Source organism: Neovison vison, chromosome 6, assembly GCF_020171115.1.
Source record: "Neovison vison isolate M4711 chromosome 6, ASM_NN_V1, whole genome shotgun sequence".
Classification (NCBI taxonomy): Eukaryota; Metazoa; Chordata; class Mammalia; order Carnivora; family Mustelidae; genus Neogale; species Neogale vison.
In genome coordinates, this window is record NC_058096.1 from 158,122,279 (window position 1) to 158,141,144 (window position 18,866).

General features: G+C 37.4%; 1 protein-coding gene across 17 annotated transcripts in view; it reads left to right on the forward strand.

Annotated features, from left to right (window-relative positions):
- Window positions 1-18,866, forward strand: part of LRRFIP2 (LRR binding FLII interacting protein 2) — a 107,425-nt gene that overhangs the window by 69,461 nt on the left and 19,098 nt on the right. For 6 of the 17 annotated variants that reach the window (XM_044252709.1, XM_044252710.1, XM_044252708.1 and 3 more), the window contains 5 exons: window positions 169-213; window positions 1,536-1,652; window positions 4,439-4,549; window positions 10,525-10,695; window positions 18,678-18,770. In XM_044252709.1, the coding sequence (XP_044108644.1) occupies window positions 169-213; window positions 1,536-1,652; window positions 4,439-4,549; window positions 10,525-10,695; window positions 18,678-18,770 (537 nt within the window). The remainder of the gene's footprint in view (window positions 1-168; window positions 214-1,535; window positions 1,653-4,438; window positions 4,550-10,524; window positions 10,696-18,677; window positions 18,771-18,866) is intronic. The other 11 variants (XM_044252716.1, XM_044252721.1, XM_044252725.1 and 8 more) reach the window with 2 other exon arrangements.

Sequence of the window (18,866 nt, forward strand, 5' to 3'; positions counted from 1 at the left end):
CATTTTGTCTTATGTGTCTCAACTTTTATTTCAGTTTCAATATGTTTACTTTTAGGTTCCAAACATCAGTTGAACTTGGAGAACTCAAATGAGGTCACTTCTTTTTTCCCTCAAAACCCCCCAGCATGCTAAGCATCTTTACTGATTTTTATCTCTGTTCTTCTCTAGTTGGATGAAAAATCTGACAAACAGTATGCTGAAAATTACACAAGGGTGAGTACATAAATTCCTAAGGGAATTAGATTCTCAAGGTCAATTAAACTTAATTTCTATTGCTATTTCATTATTTTACTACATTTGAACTGGTGGAGCTACTCTTCCTTTCTTCATCTATTTCCTGTCCTTGACCCCCCAAATTCCTCTGAGGTTGAATCATGTGAAGCACTGGGAAGAGAAAAGACACTGCATTTTATTTCCTTGAATGTCACTTCTTAAGCTTTTGGCTGCTCTTTCGATTTTCATTCCCTAGAATTTGATCCTGAGAAGGAGCCATTAAACACTGAAAATGAAGTGTCTTTAGGAATGGTGGTGACAAACTCTGAAGGTTCCCCCCATGCTTACTTTTTTTTTTTTTTTTTTGAGGTAAAATAACCCTTTTCTAAGAGTTGTTTTGGGCTAAAGTCTCTAACTTCTAGAGTATTTTTAGAAAGTCATCTTTGGGAAAATATCAGGATTAATTTCATGCTATACCCAAAAAAGATACACCAGCTCTGTCTGATAGAGATATAGTGCAAGCCACAAATGTACCCCACATATATGTTGAGTTTAAATTTTCTAGTAGCCTTATTAAAACAGTTAAAAGAAGTAGGTAAAATTTATTTAAATAGTATATTTTATTTAACCCAAATATGTCAATGTAATCTATGTGTAAAAGTATTAATGAGATATTTTACATTATTTTTTTCCATGCAAAGCCTTTGAAATCTGGTTATGTATTTTACAATTAAAAATAAAATCTCAGTTTGCACTAGCCATATGTCAGATGCTAAGTAGCCTCACATGGCTAATGACTGCTGTATCGGACAGTGTAGGTCTGTGTCATTTATTAATCCAATAGTATAATCTCGCGTTTAAACTAACTGTGGGACTAGCAGTCTAAATTCATAGTGATACACAATTTGCTCGAGCTGCCAATTTTGTTTCCAGCTCTATCCAAGTATTAGAAAAAGAAAAGATTCTAAAAGAGCAGCTTCAGGAACTCAGTAGGACTGCTAATCAGCATACTGTTTTAAATTAATCTGACGTGCTCACCCCCCCCAGTGTTGTTTACGATATAGCAAAGATAAACTTAGAAAACAACTTGCACACAAACTGTTTCCTTTGTTATTATGAATTCTAGATTCCAGTAAAGTGTTGAAGTGAACAAAGTTATGCGTAGTATGCCTGGGCCCTTCTCTGGATACCTTCTTCCCGCAGCAGTCTACACTGTCTGCACATTCTCATCCACATCCCACCCCAAGCCCATTTTTAGTTTCTACGGCAAACGTATTTGGAAAGAAAGAAAACTTAGATGTGTCCCCTTCCTCTTTCTCCAGCCTTCATCTCGGAATTCTGCCTCAGCAACAACCCCTCTAAGTGGAAACTCATCCAGACGAGGGAGTGGAGACACCAGCAGCTTAGTGGATCCAGACACCTCATTAAGTGAATTGCGGGTAAACTGCAGTCTTCGGTTTGCTTTTTAAAACTGTTTTTTGGCTTCTTTATAGTATAGTATACTGGAACTATTTAACATTTAATGTGACATAGTAAAAAGAAAAGGACTATGAGTTCTTTAAAAAAAATTGTTAAAGACAGTTCAAGAATGTGACTCAGGTCTGAAAGGAAGGAGATTAGTTAATTCATTTTTCTGTTCTCTTTCCTGAACATTTGATGATATTGGAATGAGTTCTGCTAATTTACAGATGCCAAAAAACTTGTTAACGTATGTAAGTGATTCTCTCAGAAATAGTTGGCCATATTTTATTTTATTTTATTTATTTATTTATTTATTTTTTTAGTTGGCCATATTTTAAATGGAAAATATGGATATGCAAGGAATCAGACTCTAGAAATTGTTAGTCTTTTGAGCCATTATGGTATTATTTGGCTGCTTGAATATAGTTATCTCTCAATTTTCCATGATCGGTGTAGTGATATTTGGGATAAGAGAAATACTGGAGTTGAGTCCCCTGGGTTGAGTCCCCGTCTTATTAACCTTTTTATTTAAAAAGTGAGGACTTTCAAAATGTATTTGAATGTCTATTTGCTGAACCTGCTATTTTTGAGCAAGGGGGGAAGTATAGTAATAAAAATTGCATTCATTCATTCATTCATTCACTCACTCAACATTTACTGAGCTCTTGGCCCCAGAGATTCAGGCTGTGAAACACACTGTGAACTTCAGGAGTTCACTGTTTCATAGGGAAGACAAACTGATAGAAACCAGGAAAACCAAGTGGTGTGATACTAGGTCATAGCCAGAATAGGCTATTAAGGCAGTTCAGAGATGGGTCAGCTATGTTGGACTAGGAAAAAAGATAACAAAGGCTTTTCAGAGGAGACACACTCTGAGCTAAGGTATGAAGGAAGAATATAAATGAACCAGGCATAGTTGAAGGGCAAAGCCTTTCTCAGAACTTCAGAGAACCTTCTGGTATAGTACAGTTGCCCAAGGGTAGGATGAGAAGTGAGGAGGAGGGGTGGGTGAGGGGGCAGACCAGGAAGTAGTCGTGGCCCAGTCCACAAAGCCTCATGTATGGGAGCCTAGAATGCATTTGGTTTTCCCCTGGCAACTGTGGGATATTAAAAAGGGGAGCTGAGAGTATCTGATTTGCATTCGTAAAGAGTGACCCCAGATTGGAGGAAGCACTGGAGGTGAGGGGAGCAGTACCCTGTGGCTGAATAGTGAAGTCAAAACTGTCATGGAAGAAGATGCAGGAAACTTGCTCTGAAGAGAATACTGGAATTGATTGGTCAATAACAGAGAGAGATAGGAGGCTAAGAGGTTGTGTTTTCTTTCAAAGATGGGCTTGAATATTATTTTCATTGCTTGACTTGAGCCAGTAGAGAGAGGACAAGAAGGCAAAGGAAGGAGAGGGTGACCGAGGAGCAGAATGCCTGAGGAATGCCTAGGGTGCAGATGGAGGAGGGCCAAATGTGGAGGTTCCGTGGTGCTGATGGAGTGGGGACGAGGTGGGGACTGGGGTACTGAGTCAGATTGTCGGTGGGTTGGAGCAGGAGTCCGGCTTATGAGGTGGGCAGCCTATAAAAGCAGGCCAGTGGTTAGAGGGTGGCGAGGATTGTAGCAGTGGCAGTCAGGAGGAAGGAGAGCTGCATCTGGCTGACATGGCATGACTTTACAAGTATCACTATTTACCAAGCTCTTACTAAGTACCAGGCGTAGGTGCTGGGGGTGCAGAGTTGAGTAAGATAAACTCTTGCCTTCGGTGGGACAGAACACAGGAGGACAAGGCTCTCCAGCCTCACAGCTTAGCTTATGCTTGCTGTTTCCTTTTATTGCTTCTTTAAGAGAATGACTTGACTTCCTTAAAGAAAGTGAGAGTTGTATCCTCACACTCAGCTCCTTGTAGCCCTTCGATGTGTGTTGAGTGAATCAATGAGCAGAAGACAGACAAACCTACTAAGGAGGGAATGAAGAGCGTCAGGGGAAGTGTATGTCACTGTCCTTGGAGAATTGGTCCTATCTCTATTGCAGAATGGTACTTAGGGAAAATAACCACAGCAGTTATTTTCTCCTTAAATCAAGTATCTGAGTAGATTGTATGTAGCAGAGTCAGGTATAAGGAAAACAGTATTTTCCATTTAAAATTTGACCTATTTTATTTTTAAGGATTATGGTAACATTTGGAGCAGATGCTCCTTTCTCATCATTTAAATGGCATCCTCAGCATAGACTCTTTCCTTTGACATAATGTTTAAAATGTTGGTGTTGAACTTTCTTCCCTTTATTTTCTCCCAAGTTATTTGTGGTTGGTAAGCACGTCATTAAAAGGCAACTTTGGTCATATCCATTTATTACAGTTTTAAAAACTTTAAAATTTCCTGCTTATAATCTACTGCATTTTACTAGTTCTAGGTGAAGCATTATGTTAAAAATGATATGAATGATTTATAACATTTTAAATATTTCATGTTATAAATATTATAATTTATACATCTTTTTTCCATATACACCCCCCTTTGCTAAAGTTGTTTCAACACATGTTAATGCCAAGAAAATATTGAACACTTTAGCTGATTTCTCCCGACTCCAGCCCCACATACCCTGAACTGTTTGCCCTCTTCCATGGTTTGGAGTGACAGTTATGCTTGTGTACTTTGATTTCTCTGCTTTTAGTCTGGAATATGCAAAAGTAGTTCACATTTTCATCTGGATCTTTGAGACTTGAGATATGTTTGTGCATGGTTTTATGCAATGGTTCATTCCTATGTCCTGCAGGATATCTATGACCTTAAGGACCAGATACAGGATGTAGAAGGGAGATACATGCAAGGGCTTAAAGAACTAAAGGTATCAGGGCCCATTCTGCAGCCCAAGCATGCTATATCTGTACGTAGAAGGGTTGGGTAATGTTGGTTTCACAAGTCCTGTTAACCTCAGTGCACAGAGCTTTACTAACAGTGTTTGTCTTTCAAGCATGTGCTTAACCTGCAATGCATAGGAAAGGTGAACTTTCAGTCTCTGCTTATGTCTCAATGTTTAGTATGGTTTTTGGAATATTCAGTAAAAGATATTAATTATATCTTTGAGTTTTTAAACCTTGTAAAATTCTTGCATGTCCCTTGTATCTTAGCCATACAAAATCCCCAATTGGGCAAACTCTTAAAAAACTCTGAGAGTGTGTGTGTGTGTGTGTGTGTGTTGTGTATACCCACACATTTTTTAAAAATTGAAAATTAGACCTTAAAATTCTTCCATGCTAAATGAGAGAGTATTGCCTATTTCTGTCACCAAATTCAGTCAGTATTAAAAACAGAAGGAAGAAAACATCTACAAGTTTATTATTATAAATACTCCTTTTGGAGGAAGGACCCTGAGGTAGGAGGCCTGTGTTTTTGTTTTGTTTCTTCTTCTTTTCCCTTTTTAAACTATAGGTCAAAAAGAATTAAACAGACTTAGTGCTTTAAAGAATTTGGGGGTAAATTTAAATGGGCCTAAATCTTTTCCAAGCAAGGAAGGCTACCCAGTTTTCAATATTTAAGTGTCCAAGTGAGGCAGACAGTTTGGTTGTCCTGGGTTATCCATGCTCTTCCCCATGTTTTATTATGAAGTTCAAACCTAATATGAGGAAACTAAAAGTTTTCCTGAACACGTTCATGTCCCTATCTGAAATAGAAAAATACACATCAGGCCTCTAAAATCACGTAAGTAAGGCATTCAGGATATGCCCAAAGGACGAAGCATAGGCCTAATGGGCAAGGCTTTCATCAGCTTCCCTGGCATGATGTGAAGTAGCCCAGTCAGAAGCTTCATGTGGATGATAATTGTCCGTAAGGAACTTAGGGTTAAGACTCAGGACCAAAAAGGGTAGGAAGTCCTATGGAGAGTGCCTGTGAAGGTAGTGTGGATGCCGCTGATACAGCAGTGTAAGGCTATCAGTAAACACAGAAGAATTACAGAGGTAGTATGCAGATGTGCTCAGTTAGTTTTAATGTTTCTAAACTTCAAGGCATTTGGAAATATCTTGGATCAAGGGAACAAATCCTATATATTAAGTAAATACACTCATACTGAAAATAGGTATCAGGAAAGCAGGCTAGTGATTCAGAGGCATTCTTACTTGCTTTTTATTTTATTTAAAACATTTTTCCTTTTATTTTAGATCAGCCATTTATTACAATCTTTGAAAGATACAGAAGAACAGATTAAATTTATTTGAGACCAAACAGATACAAGATCCCCTTTTTTTAAGAGAAAAAAGGCAAGACCTAATGTTCCTCACATAAATGATACCATGCTAAGGAAAACTTTAGGAAATACATTAAATATATCCGTGTTCAGTGCAAGTTTTAGGCAAATCCAAAGTAAAGGAAAAATTACATTGTGATATACAGTGGTGTATCCTGCTTTATTTTTTTCATTTAGAAGAGTTGCATTTTATTTATTTTTATGTTTATTTATTTTATTGAACTATAACATATAGTGCTATATCAGTTTTAGGTATACAACATGATAGAAGAATTTTCTACATTATCCAGTGCTCATCATGATACGTGTACTCTTAATCTCCTTGTCTGTTTCATCCATCATACCCACACCTCCGTTTTTCCCCCAACCCCCCACCTTTTCATAATTCCTGGTCACCATATAATTGAGCTTGACTTCAGGTTATATTTATCCTTGAAATGACTTTTTTTTTTTTTTTAAGATTTTATTTATTTGACAGAGAGAAATCACAAGTAGGCAGAGAGGCAGAGAGAGAGAGAGGAGGAAGCAGGCTCCCTGTGGAGCACAGAGCCCAACATGGGGCTCGATCCTAGGACCATGGGATCATGACCTGAGCCGAAGGCAGAGGCTTTAACCCACTGAGCCACTCAGGCGCTCCTTGAAATGACTTTTTTAAGTGGAAGAAAAATTGCTTAAAAAATGGTCTGATCGGTGATCAAGCGCAATGGTGTGAATGTATCCTATTAAAAAAGGATAATGGGTCATGGCTTATGACATTGTTCTTGATTAAGTGAGGCAGTCTTTGGGGTGCTTTTCCTCATTTTAGCCTTAATGCAGAACCACCGGGGTTTTGTTAAATCACAGGGTGCCAGACCCTACTCCAGAATTTTCTCATTCAGTAGGTCTGGGATGTGGCTGAAAATTTGCACGTTTACCCTAATGCTGTTGCTGCTAGTTTATAGAGTCTATGTTGCAAAATCACTGCCTTAGACACATTTAAGTAAAACTAATTCCTAATAGATACCACTATGTAAGCTAGATTGAAATAATTAAAACTATCTTGACATAAATTTAAAACCATCTTCCATGGTCTGTTGTTCAAAGAAGGTACGTGCCATAACTGCTACGTCAAATTTATTGTTAAATATTGTGTTTTTGCGTCTATTGTGAAACTATCTAAGATTCTGATGTTCATGTAGTTATGTCTCATCTTCTGTGGGACTGAGCTGTGAGGAAGAATTTTTTTTTTTAATGCTACTAGCCCCTCTCAGGGGATCAGAATCATTCTAAATTCTGTATTATATTAGGATCCCACTATATTTAAACCATTATACAATGACTTTGCTTCTATTTTTTATTTCAGTTATATTTGTTCCCAATCATGATATAAATGTTGCCTATTAATACAGCCCTGGTTTATGAAGCATTCTTACTGTGTGTGTATCCTTATGGAGAGATACTTCACACGTAGAATTTACCCATTTAAAGTGTACACCATTCAAGTGGTTTTTCGCATAGTTACAGTGTTGTACAATCATCACCGCATCCCTGTTTTAGAATGCTTTCATTACCCTAGAAAGAAACCCTGTCCTAATTAGCAGGCATTCCTCACCCTTCCTCTTCCTCTTCCACACCCAGCCCTGGGTAACCACTAATCTACTTTCTGTCTCTGTGGATTTGTCTATTCTGGACATTTCATCTAAATGGAATCATATAATATGTAGTCTTTTGTGATTCACTTCAGCTGGTATAATGTTTCCAAGATTCATCCACGTTGTAACAATCTTCCTTCCTTCATTCCTTCCTTCTTTCCTTCCTTCCTTCCTTCCTTCCTTTCTTCCTTCCTTTCTGTCTCTCTATCTGTCACAACTGGTTACTATTGCAATGTATGGATTTACCGCATTTTGCTTATATAGCAGTTGATGGACGTTTAGGCTGTTTCCAGTTTTTGGCTGTTATGAAGAATGTTGCTGTGAACATTTGTGTACACATTTTTGTATGGACATACCTTTTCATTTCTCCTAGATAGATACCTAGGAAGACAATCACTGGGTCATAGGGTAACAATATATTTAACATTTTGAGGAATTGTCAAACTGTTTTCCAAAGCAGTTGCAGTATTTTGCATCCTCCCCAACAATGTATGAGGCTTCTAGTTTTTCCACATCCTCACCAACACTTGTTAATATTGTTTCTGTTTTTTTTTTTTTTAAATCATTGCCATCATAGTAAGTCTGACATGGCATCTCGTTGTGGTTTTTATTTTTTTTTTAATATTTTATTTATTTGACAGAGATCACAAGTAGGCAGAGAGGCAGGCAGAGAGAGAGGGAAGCAGGCTGCCCTCTGAGCAGAGAGCCTAATGTGGGACTTGATCCTAGGACCCTGAGATCGCAATGCAAGCTGAAGGCAGAGGCCCAACCCACTGAGCTACCCAGGCACTCCTCTCATTGTGGTTCTGATGTGCATTTCTTAATTATTAACAATGTTGTGCCCATCTTCATGCAGGTAGTGGTCATTTGCATACCCTTTTTGGAGAAATTTCTCTTCAGATCCTCACCCATTTTTAAATTGAATTCTTGCCTTTTTATTGTGTTGTTATGAGTTTTTTTTTTTTTAAAGATTGTATTTATTTATTTGACAGAGAGAAATCACAAGTAGATGGAGAGGCAGGCAGAGAGAGAGAGGGAAGCAGGCTCCTCGCTGAGCAGAGAGCCCGATGCGGGACTCGATCCCAGGACTCTGGGATCATGACCCGAGCCGAAGGCAGCGGCCTAACCCATATTTTGGGTACAAGTCCCTAATCAGATATAAGATTTACAAATATTCTCTACCATTGTGTGGGTTGTCTTTTTTTTTTTTTTTTGTAATGCTTTCTTGATGGTACTGTTTGTGCCACAAAAGTTTTTAATTTTGATGAAGTCTTCCATTGATAGTAGTTTTGGTACTGTATCTAGGAAACCTACTCCTGTCTTCTCCAGGCTCATGAAGATTTAGCGCTATGTTTTCTTTGAATAATTTTAGAATTTTAGCTCCTGCATTTAGGTCTCTGATCCATTTTGAGGTTATTTTTGTGTACAGTGTGATGTAGGAGTCAACTTTATTCTTTTGCATGTGGATATCCTGCTGTCCCAACACCATTTGTTGAAAAACTATTCCTTTCCCATTGAGTTGTTTGGGTACCCTTGTCAAGAGTCAGTTGATCGCAAATGTAAGGGTTTTGGACTGTCAGTTCTATATCTTTGATCTTGGTTTGTTGAACATTTACATTAGGAAGTATTTTTTAAGTTTATTTTTTCAGTGTTCTCAGATTCATTGTTTATTCACCACACACAGTGTTCTGTGCAATACTTGCCCTCCATAATACCCACCACCCAGGCTCACCAGGCTCCAGCCCCCACTCCAAAACCCTCAGTTTGTTTCTCAGAGTCCACAATCTCTCATGGTTGATCTCCCCCTCCGATTTCACCTAACTCACTTCTCCTCTCTGTCTCCCCATGTCCTCCGTGTTATTCTTTATGCTCCACAAATAAGCAAAACCATACGATAATTGACTCTCTCTGCTTGACTTATTTCACTCAGCATAATCTCCCCCAGTCGCGTCCATGTTGCTATAAGCATTAGTACTTTTAAAATTTATTTCTAAAAGTCATGAGTTTTTTTAATGTGAAATGCTTTTTCTTTTAAGATTTTATTTATTTGAGTTAGAGTGAGAGAGAGCAAGAGTGAGAGAGAGCACAAGCAGGAGGTAGGGGTAGAAGGAGAGGGAGAAGCAGGCTCTCCACTGAGCAGGTACCCCGATGTGGGATCCCAAGACCCTGGGATCACAACCTGAGCCGAAGGCAGATGTTCACCAACTGAGCCACCCAGGTGCTCCAAATGTTTTTTCTTTTTAGCCTTAAAAACTGTTAGTAGGTAGTAATAATCTACCAAATTAGATAGTAGTAATCAAACCAAATTAGATAATTATTAAAAAATAGACTTGTTAAAAAAATATACTTGTAAGCTTTTTAAGCAGAAAAGTTTGAATTAGATAAAAGTTCAGGCGTTTTGTTATTGCTCTTTTTAAATCATTTTTGTATTGCTTGCTTATGTAAGAATGACCAGAATTTGAATAATTGTTAGAAAAATTGCTTATGCTTTTACATTAGCGTTATTATACAGGACAAGAAAGTATTGAAAACAGATGTCTGGAAAGTAGCAAAATTCAAACGAGAATAAAGTTTACTTGTGTGAAGAGAGGTTGTATTTTGTTCTATCATTGCATTCTAAATACCAAACAGCTTGTTGTTAAAAACAAGAGTAACATTTCTGAAAACACTGATGCTTTTTCATTTAATGACTCTTCACAAATATATGTGGTCTGCATACCTTTTCTTCTTTCAGAGGCTGCACTGCTGCTTGATTTTGTTTTCTTGGATAGCAGAGAGCATATAAAGTTTTTATCCTGGCATAATTGGCTTATTATCATCCTCTGTTTCATGTGCATGTTACTAAACCAGGTGTTCCCCCGGCCGCTTGCATTTTGCAAAAATGCATCTTCATGTGTTTGTGCCAGTGCTGTATTTCTTGTTATACTGCATATAAACGATGAACATATTTTAGATATCAGGCTGATGGCTGTGACTTTCATTTAGGAGTCTTTGTCCGAAGTGGAAGAAAAATACAAGAAAGCAATGGTTTCCAACGCACAGTTAGACAATGAGAAGAACAATTTGATCTACCAGGTAGACACCCTCAAAGATGTTATTGAAGAACAGGAGGAACAGATGGCAGAATTTTATAGAGAAAATGAAGAAAAATCAAAGGTAATTGTGCATGTTGTATCCTCCTTTTCTCTGGGCCAGAAAATTAGAACCTGCCATTTTGGGGATGCTGGGCTTGATGGAAGAGTGCATCATACCTAGAACTGAAGCTTCAGTTGAAATGGATTGATCCATGGAAGTTGACAAACATGAGCTTTCAGGCCTTAAAATATTTTCCTTTTTAAATTTTTATAAAGTCTACTTAATTCTCTTAAGGAAAATCTTATGGCCTCCTTCATTTTCTGAAGATAGAATACAACTCACGTTTTATCTTTATTTGCTATCTCTTAATTGGGATAATTACAGTGAATTATTTATTTCTTCCTGTTTTAACTGGCTGGAATGCCACAAAGCTCTGAAGACTTTCAGTGAGATTGTTCACTTTTTTCTTTTCTATAATTTTTCAAGATAGTCTGTTTTCTAAATGCTGGGAGAGAAGTTTTTAACCAGTTATTTAAAAACAGCAGGATGGAGACATAGGTCAGAAGTCAACAGATGTTTTCTTTAGAGGTTTGTAAGTTACATTGTTAAAATGTGCAGATGGAAAATAAAAGGCACTGTGCAAGGTTCAGATTTGCCCTTTGACAACTGCAGAAAACAAATTGGGTTCTCTTATTGGATTTGGACTTTTTAAAGTGTTAATGTCAGTCCGAGCAGAGGACAAAAGGATAGTACTGCCAAAAAAATGAATTGTGACTACGTTGCAAAAATAAAAAGCCCAGAAAACAATTTAGGAAGTACATTGGTGTGTTGTTAGAAACATCAGTAATCTGAAGGGAGAAAAGCTGTTACTACAACCTTAAAGGGACTGGTGTTAATAAATGGGGATTTTTTTCCTTGAGGACTGAAAATGCTCATTCTAGTCTGTTTTGGTCAGATTTAAAAAGTGGAAGTGTTTGTCAAGGGCTTCGGTGAAGAGAGGATGAATAGACAGAATATAGAGGTTTTTTAGGGCAGTGATCGTATTCTGAATGATACTATATGAGTGAATACATTATTTTTGTCAAAACCCATAGAATATATAATCCCAAGAGTGATCCTTAATGTAAACTGTGGACTTTGGGTAATAATGGTGTGTCAGTGTGGGCTCAGCACTCATAACAAGTCAGCCAAGACTTGGCTGCTCAGCTGGCTGAGCTACCCCGGTGCCCCTATAGATACTGCCTCATGCAGTAGAATATTCACTTTCAGAGACCTACAGAGAGGTCAGGCACTCAGATACGTTTTATTATAGCTCAGAAGGAAAGGATAGAGAAGGACCATTCAATTATAACAACAGTGGTATTAATACAATTTTTCAAAATGTCTTCAGTGCTTCCTGCTGGGATTATAATACCACGTCTTAAATATTGTCTCTATACCTACTCTGGGAACGAATGAATGCCTGATTAGGGATGTCTCAAGTATAGTATTTTCTTTTTTTTAAAGATTTTATTTATTTATTTGACAGAGAGAGACACAGCGAGAAAGGGAACACAAGCAGGGGGATTTGGAGAGGGAGAAGCAGGCTTCCTGCTGAGCAGGGCGCCTGATACAGGGCTTGATCCCAGGACTCTGGGATCATGACCTGAGCCAAAGGCAGACGCTTAACGACTGAGCCACCCAGGTGCCCCAAGTATAGTATTTTCTTAATAGCTATTTATTTTAGTGGCGGTTCTTTTTCTTTTCCTTTTTTAAAAGCTTATCTGAGATTTTAAAGACATGTTTTATTAGAGTTTTTATTTTATTATTTATTTATTTTAAAGATTTTATTTATTTATTTGACAGAGATCACAAGTAGATAGAGAAGCAGGCAGAGAGAGAGGGGTAAGCAGGCTCCCTGCTAAGCAGAGAGCCCGATTCGGGGCTTAATCCCAGAAACCCCTAGATCATGACCTGAGCCGAAGGTAGAGGGCTTAACCCACTGAGTCACCCAGGCACCCCTAGAGTTTTTAAAAATACGGAAAATAGCAGACTATTCTGAAGCCTCCTAAAGCCATCATCTACCCCCAGTCATCAATCCATGGCCAGTTTTGTCCATCTACTTCCCCCACTCCTATTCTTTGAGGTAAGACCTCACTAACTCATATTTTTTTAAAGAAGATTTTTATTTATTTATTTATTTATTTGAGAGAGTGGGAGAGAGTGAGCACAAGCCAGGAAGGAGCAGAGGGAGAGGGAGAAGGAGACTCCTGCTGAGCAGGGAGCCCGATGTAGGGCTTGATCCTGGGACGCCAGGATCATGACCTGAGCCGAAGGCAGATGCTTAACTGACTGAGCCACCCAGGCACCCCTCAGTACCTCATATTTAAAAAGAGTTTAGGTAAGACTCTCTAAACGATACAAAGAAATCTAAAAAATTAAGAATAATTTCTTCATACTACATATCCAACCATTGTTAAAATTTCAGTTGTCTCAAATGTCCTAAGTGGTTTTCTTTTTTACACTTAAAAGCAAAAACAACAACAACAAAAAACCAAACCAAACCAAACCAAACCAAAACAAAAAAACCAGAAAAAAACCTTGAGGATCCAGGTAAGTTTCATAAATTGAAATTAGTTGTCATGTCTTTTAAGTTTCTTTGTGTTTATAGCTTTCCCTTCATCTCTCTCTCTCTTTTTTTTTTCCCTCCCTTGCAATTTGTGTGTCAAAGACACTGGATTACTTGTCTTAACAGTTTCCGACAGCCTTAGAGATTTCGCTGTTTCATCCCTGTGGTGTCTTTATTGTGTTCCCTTTTCCTCTGTCTTTTCTGTAAACAGGTAATGAGGTTTAGAGGCTTAACCAAACAAAGGTGCAGCATTTTTGGCAAGTCTGCTTCACGGGTTATGGGTTATCATCTGGCAGGATGCCTTGATGTGTGGCTCACTCTTTTTACAGTGCTGTTGCTAGATGCTTTGATCTGTTAGTTGATCAGGGGTTGGAAAATGGGATATACTAATTTTATCATTACTGTTTTATATTTCTTGAATTATTTTAAAATGGATTGGAGATAAAATTTACGTACCATCTACATCATCCGTTTAAAAGTACAATTCAGGGGCTTTTATATATTCACATTATGTGCAGCCATCCCAGTTAGTTCTAGAGTACTGTGGTCGTGTCAGAAAGAGGCCCTGTATCCGTTAGCTGTAATTGCTCTGTCTCCTGCCCCCTTCAGCCCTCAGTAACTCGTCTGCTTTCTGTCTCTGTAGTAATTTCCCCATTCTAAACTTACAGTTGGTGGAGTCACAGAATAGGAGGTTGGCTTTTTAGACTGACTTCTTTTATTTAGCTTAACTATTTTGGATGTTCATCTGTATTGTAGTGTGTGGGTCACTACCTCATTACTTTTTATGGCCCAATACTCTCCCATTCAGTGGGTATACCACATTTTGTTTTTCATTTGTGTGCTGATGCACAAGCTGTGATGAATAATGCGTCTGTAAACATTGGTATATAAATCTTTGTGTGGACGTTTGTTGTCCTTTCTGTTAAGTGTGTACCTGGGAAGGGAGTTAGTTGCTGGATCATATGGCAGCACTATATTAAACCATTTGAGGACTGCCAGGCCATTTTCCACAGTGGCTGCACCATTTCACGTTCCCACCAGCAGTGTATGTGAGTTCTGATTTCTCCACACCCTCACCAACACTTACTATTGTCTGACTTTTTTTCTTTTTACAACCTTCCTAGCAGCTGTGGTTTTGGTTTGCATTTTCCTGAATTCTAATAATTATGGGTATATCTTCATATGCTTCATATATCTCCCTTGGAGAAATAGCTATTCAGATCTTTTGCCTATTTTATTTTTTATTACTATTTTTTAAAGATTTTATTTTATTTTATTATTTTTTTGAGAGAAAGAGAGTGAGAGAGAGAGCGCTAGCAGGAGGAGGAACAGAGGGAAAGGGAGAAGCAGACTCCCTACTGAGCAGGGAGCCTGATATGGGACTCCATCCCAGGACCCTGAGATCATGCTCTGAGCTGAAGCAGACACTTAACTGACTGAACCATCCAGGTGGCTCTCTTTTTTGCCTATTTTAAAATTAGATTTTTAAAATTATTATTGGTTGCAAGAGTTTATATATTCTAGCTACAAGTTCCTTATCAGATACAACTTGAAAATTTTTTTAAAAATATCATTATGAAGTCAAGAATACCAGCATTTGATGATTTGAATTCATGTTAGCTTTTATTTTTTTAAATTTTTATTTTATTTTATTTTTTAAAAGATTTTATTTATCTGACAGAGAGAAATATAGTGAGAGAGGGAACATAAGCAGGGAGAGTGGGAGAGGGAGAAGCAGGCTACCTGCTGAGCAAGGAGTCCCATGTGGAGCTCTATCCCAGGACCCTGAGATCGTGACCTGAGCTGAAGGCAGATGCTTAATGACTGAGCCGCCCAGGCACCCCTAGCTTTTATTCTTTTGATTTTCAGATTGTTCAACCTTTAAGTAATATGAATGTGTTCAGGTTGATTTCCAAGTAATTTTGACATGTTTGTTTGTTTGTTTGTTTGTTTTTGGATAAATTCTGTCTAGCACAAGAAAGTGTTCCAGGCTCATCTGGTACATTTCCTGCTCCAAACCTGGAGCTGTTTGTCCTAGGAGCCTTGGTTCTTTTAGTGGGGCAGTATGGGTGCTGGAGAGCTCTTGCCACTGAGATCATCACTGTTTATAAAGGCCTTCTTAGTGGGAGTATCAGGGAAATATTTATGTGGGGTACTTTTTTGTTTTTAAAGTCAAAATGTATTATGAGTTTATTCTGGTAGTTCTATTTCACGTTCAGGACTCTGGCATTTTTCCTTATGCTGTTTTACATATGTATATCTCCATTTTCCCACTGCTAGTTCTCAAAGTCACTGGGGATGATAGTAATTATGTTATATTCTGTTCTCTTTGCTCTATCCCACAGTGCTCAGAATAGCAATACCAATGTCGCCACAAATGATATAATTACTGAAAATAGTTAAAAGTTTTTTGTTTTGTTCTGGTTGGTTGTTATTTTGCTGCTATACTATGTATAGTCCAACCATTGTTTTTAAAAGTTACTCAAAATAGTTTCTGTGTGCTTATGCTGCTAACTGGATATATAATTAGACTCAGTGCATTTTATTTTCTATACTTAGGAATTGCTTTAAATTTTTTTTGTTTACTTATTTAAAAAAAAAGATCTTATTTATTTATTTGACAAAGAGTGAGAGACAAAAGCAGGTAGAGCAGCAGAGGGAGAGGGAGAAGCAGGATCCCCACTAAGCAGGGGGCCCAATGCATGGCTTGAACCCAGGACTCTGGGATCATGACCTGAGACGAAGGCAGTTGCTTACCCAATTGAGCCACCCAGGCGCCCCACTTTAAAAATGTTTATCTTTAGATTATTTTTTGCTTTTAATTATGATAAAAAGTATAACAACTTACCATCTTACCCATTTTAAGGTGTTACAGCTCACACAGTTCAGTGGTATCAAGTATATTCACATTGTTGTGCAATGGGAACTTTCTCATCTTGCAGAACTCTGTACTCATTAAATAACAATTCCTGCCCTCCCACCCAACTCTTGGCAAACATCATTCTACTTTCTCTCTCTCTGAGTTTGGCTACTCTAGGGATCTCATAGAAGTGAAATTATATAGTTTTTGACTTTTTGTGACTGTCTTATTGCACTTCATATAATGCTTTCAAGGTTTATCCATATTGTGTTGTAGTGTGCATCAGAATTTCCTTCCTGAATAATATTCCGGTGTATATATATACCACATTTTATATATCTGATCATCTGTCTGTGGACATTTGGTTGCTTCCCATTGGGAATTGCTTTTTGAATTTAATTGTGTTTTATAATTAATAAGATACTTACATATATCTGAAGTCAAATGAACAAAGAAAATATATCAAAGAATTCAATCTTCCATCTCTGTTCATCCCTGTTTCTTGAAGGGATTTTTTAATTAAATGCTTTAGCCTTCCATTTTTTAACTTAAGATAGATATATTTTGCTATTTGAAAAAATATATATACAAATATATATACAAAATCCCCCCTTTCTTAGAAGATAGTAGCACACAATAAATACTAGTTCACACCTTGCTCTTTATCACCTTGTGACTGTGGGTCTTCTTTGTTCTTTGGCATTACTACATCGGGATCCTGTGGTGTGCATGTGCTGTAGTTTGTTCCACCAGCTCCCGATTAATAGGCATCAGAATTGTTTACAGTCTTTTGCTGTTAAAAATAGTCCTGGAAAAATGATGTACCTCATAAGTCTTTTTGCATTTTTGCCTGGAGAGCTAGGGGAGTCATCAAAGTGGGTTCATTGGGTCAAAAGGCATGGTCATTCTGCTGGATACTGTGATTCCCCTTTGTAGTAGTTATACCATTTTGGATTCCTACTAAAATGTACGAGAGGGCGTATTTCCTTCCCGATATTTTCCTGAATACGTTGTCAAGTTTTTGGACTTCGACTTGTGTTTAAGTGAGACCTACAGTTTTAATTTATTGTTCTTTTAATATGATCATCTTTTTTTTAAAAAGATTTTATTTATTTATCTGACAGAGAGATCACAGGTAGGCAGAGAGGCAGGGAAAGAAAGAGAGGAGGAAGCAGACTCCCTGCTGAGCAGAGAGCTGATTCGGGGCTCAATCCCAGGACCCTGAGATCATGACCCCAGCCGAGGCTTAACCCCCTGAGCCCACCCAGGTGCCCCTATGATCATCTTTTTATATTTAGAGTGATTTCTGTTTCTTTTTCTGTGAACTGTTCATTTCTTTAGACTATTTTTCTATATAGTTTTATTTTTTTCTTTTTGATTTTAGAGGCTCTATATAGAGAGACAGTAACCTTTTTTTTTCTGATACAAGTTGCAGTTTATTTTCTCGTAGCTTATCATTTGTGTTTTTACTTTGCTTAGAGTGCCTTTTGCCATTCAAAAGTTTCTATATAGTCTAACTTATTACCCCTTTCCCTTACTTGCTGGTGGATTTTTAGGTCATTTTTTAGTAACATTTTTTCCTACTCTTTGGTTATCATTTTTTTCTCTAGTAACTGTACCCTTCTTTCCTTTTCTCTTTTTTTCTCCCTTCTTTCCATACACTGCCAATCCATTTGAAATTCGTCCTGGTGTATACTGTGAGGTGTGCTTCCAATTTCCTTTTTCCATTTGGATATCCAGTTATTCCAGCCTCACTAATATAAATCTCTTATTTTTTCTGATTGACTGGAGATGATCATTTTGCTTTGTTTTTGTTTAAAATATTTGCATGTGTAACTGGGTGTATTTCTGGATTTTCTCATCTGCTCCTTTCATCTGTATTTCTAAGCCCTTACAAACATTGTTTTAATTATATAGGCCTTATGTTTAGTAAGGCTAGCTTTCTTCTCTACCAGTATTTTTTTTTTTCTGGCTGTTTTTTCTTCCAAATAAACTTTATAATCAATTTTTCAAGTTCTGATGAGAAAAAAAGGCTTAGTGGTATTTTTATTTGGACAGCATTAAATGTATAGATTAATTTGGGGGAGAACTGACATTTTTATGATACTAAGTCTTCTTATCCAAGATAATATGCCTTTCTATTTAGTCCTACTTCTCTGTCCCTCAGGAATATTTTATATGATTTTCCTCATATTGATTTTGGGTATTTCTTATAAGTTTACACATGTATTTTTAAATTTTTATTTTTTGATATTGTGTTTATTGTATTTTCTCTCTATATTTTATTTATATTTATGAAGATTATTGGATTTTATATATTAATTTTATAACATGTTACTTTATTAAGTCTTCTCATTGTTCTCAGTAATTCTGCCATTAATTAGTCTGGGTTTTCTAGATATATACTCCTAGGATGAAAAATGTTAATTTTCTGAACCTTTCCATAGAAACAGAATTTTTCTAAGTTACTATGCATGGGAAGTCCAAGTGTGTTTCTGGAGGTCAGTCTTAGCCCCTCGGTATTAGTGCATTGTAGACGTGCCAGTTTGTTGTGTTCTTTTAGCTGTATAAGCTGTATCATTTGTTTATTAACAGGAGTTAGAAAGGCAGAAACATATGTGTAGTGTGCTGCAGCATAAGATGGATGAACTTAAAGAAGGCCTTCGACAGAGAGATGAGCTCATTGAGGTATGTGCGTGAACTGTGGAAATACTTAATTTTGAACAAAATGCATTGAATGGGACTGTGGGGTGTGTGTTGGGAGGGAAGGGAGTTACAATGCCA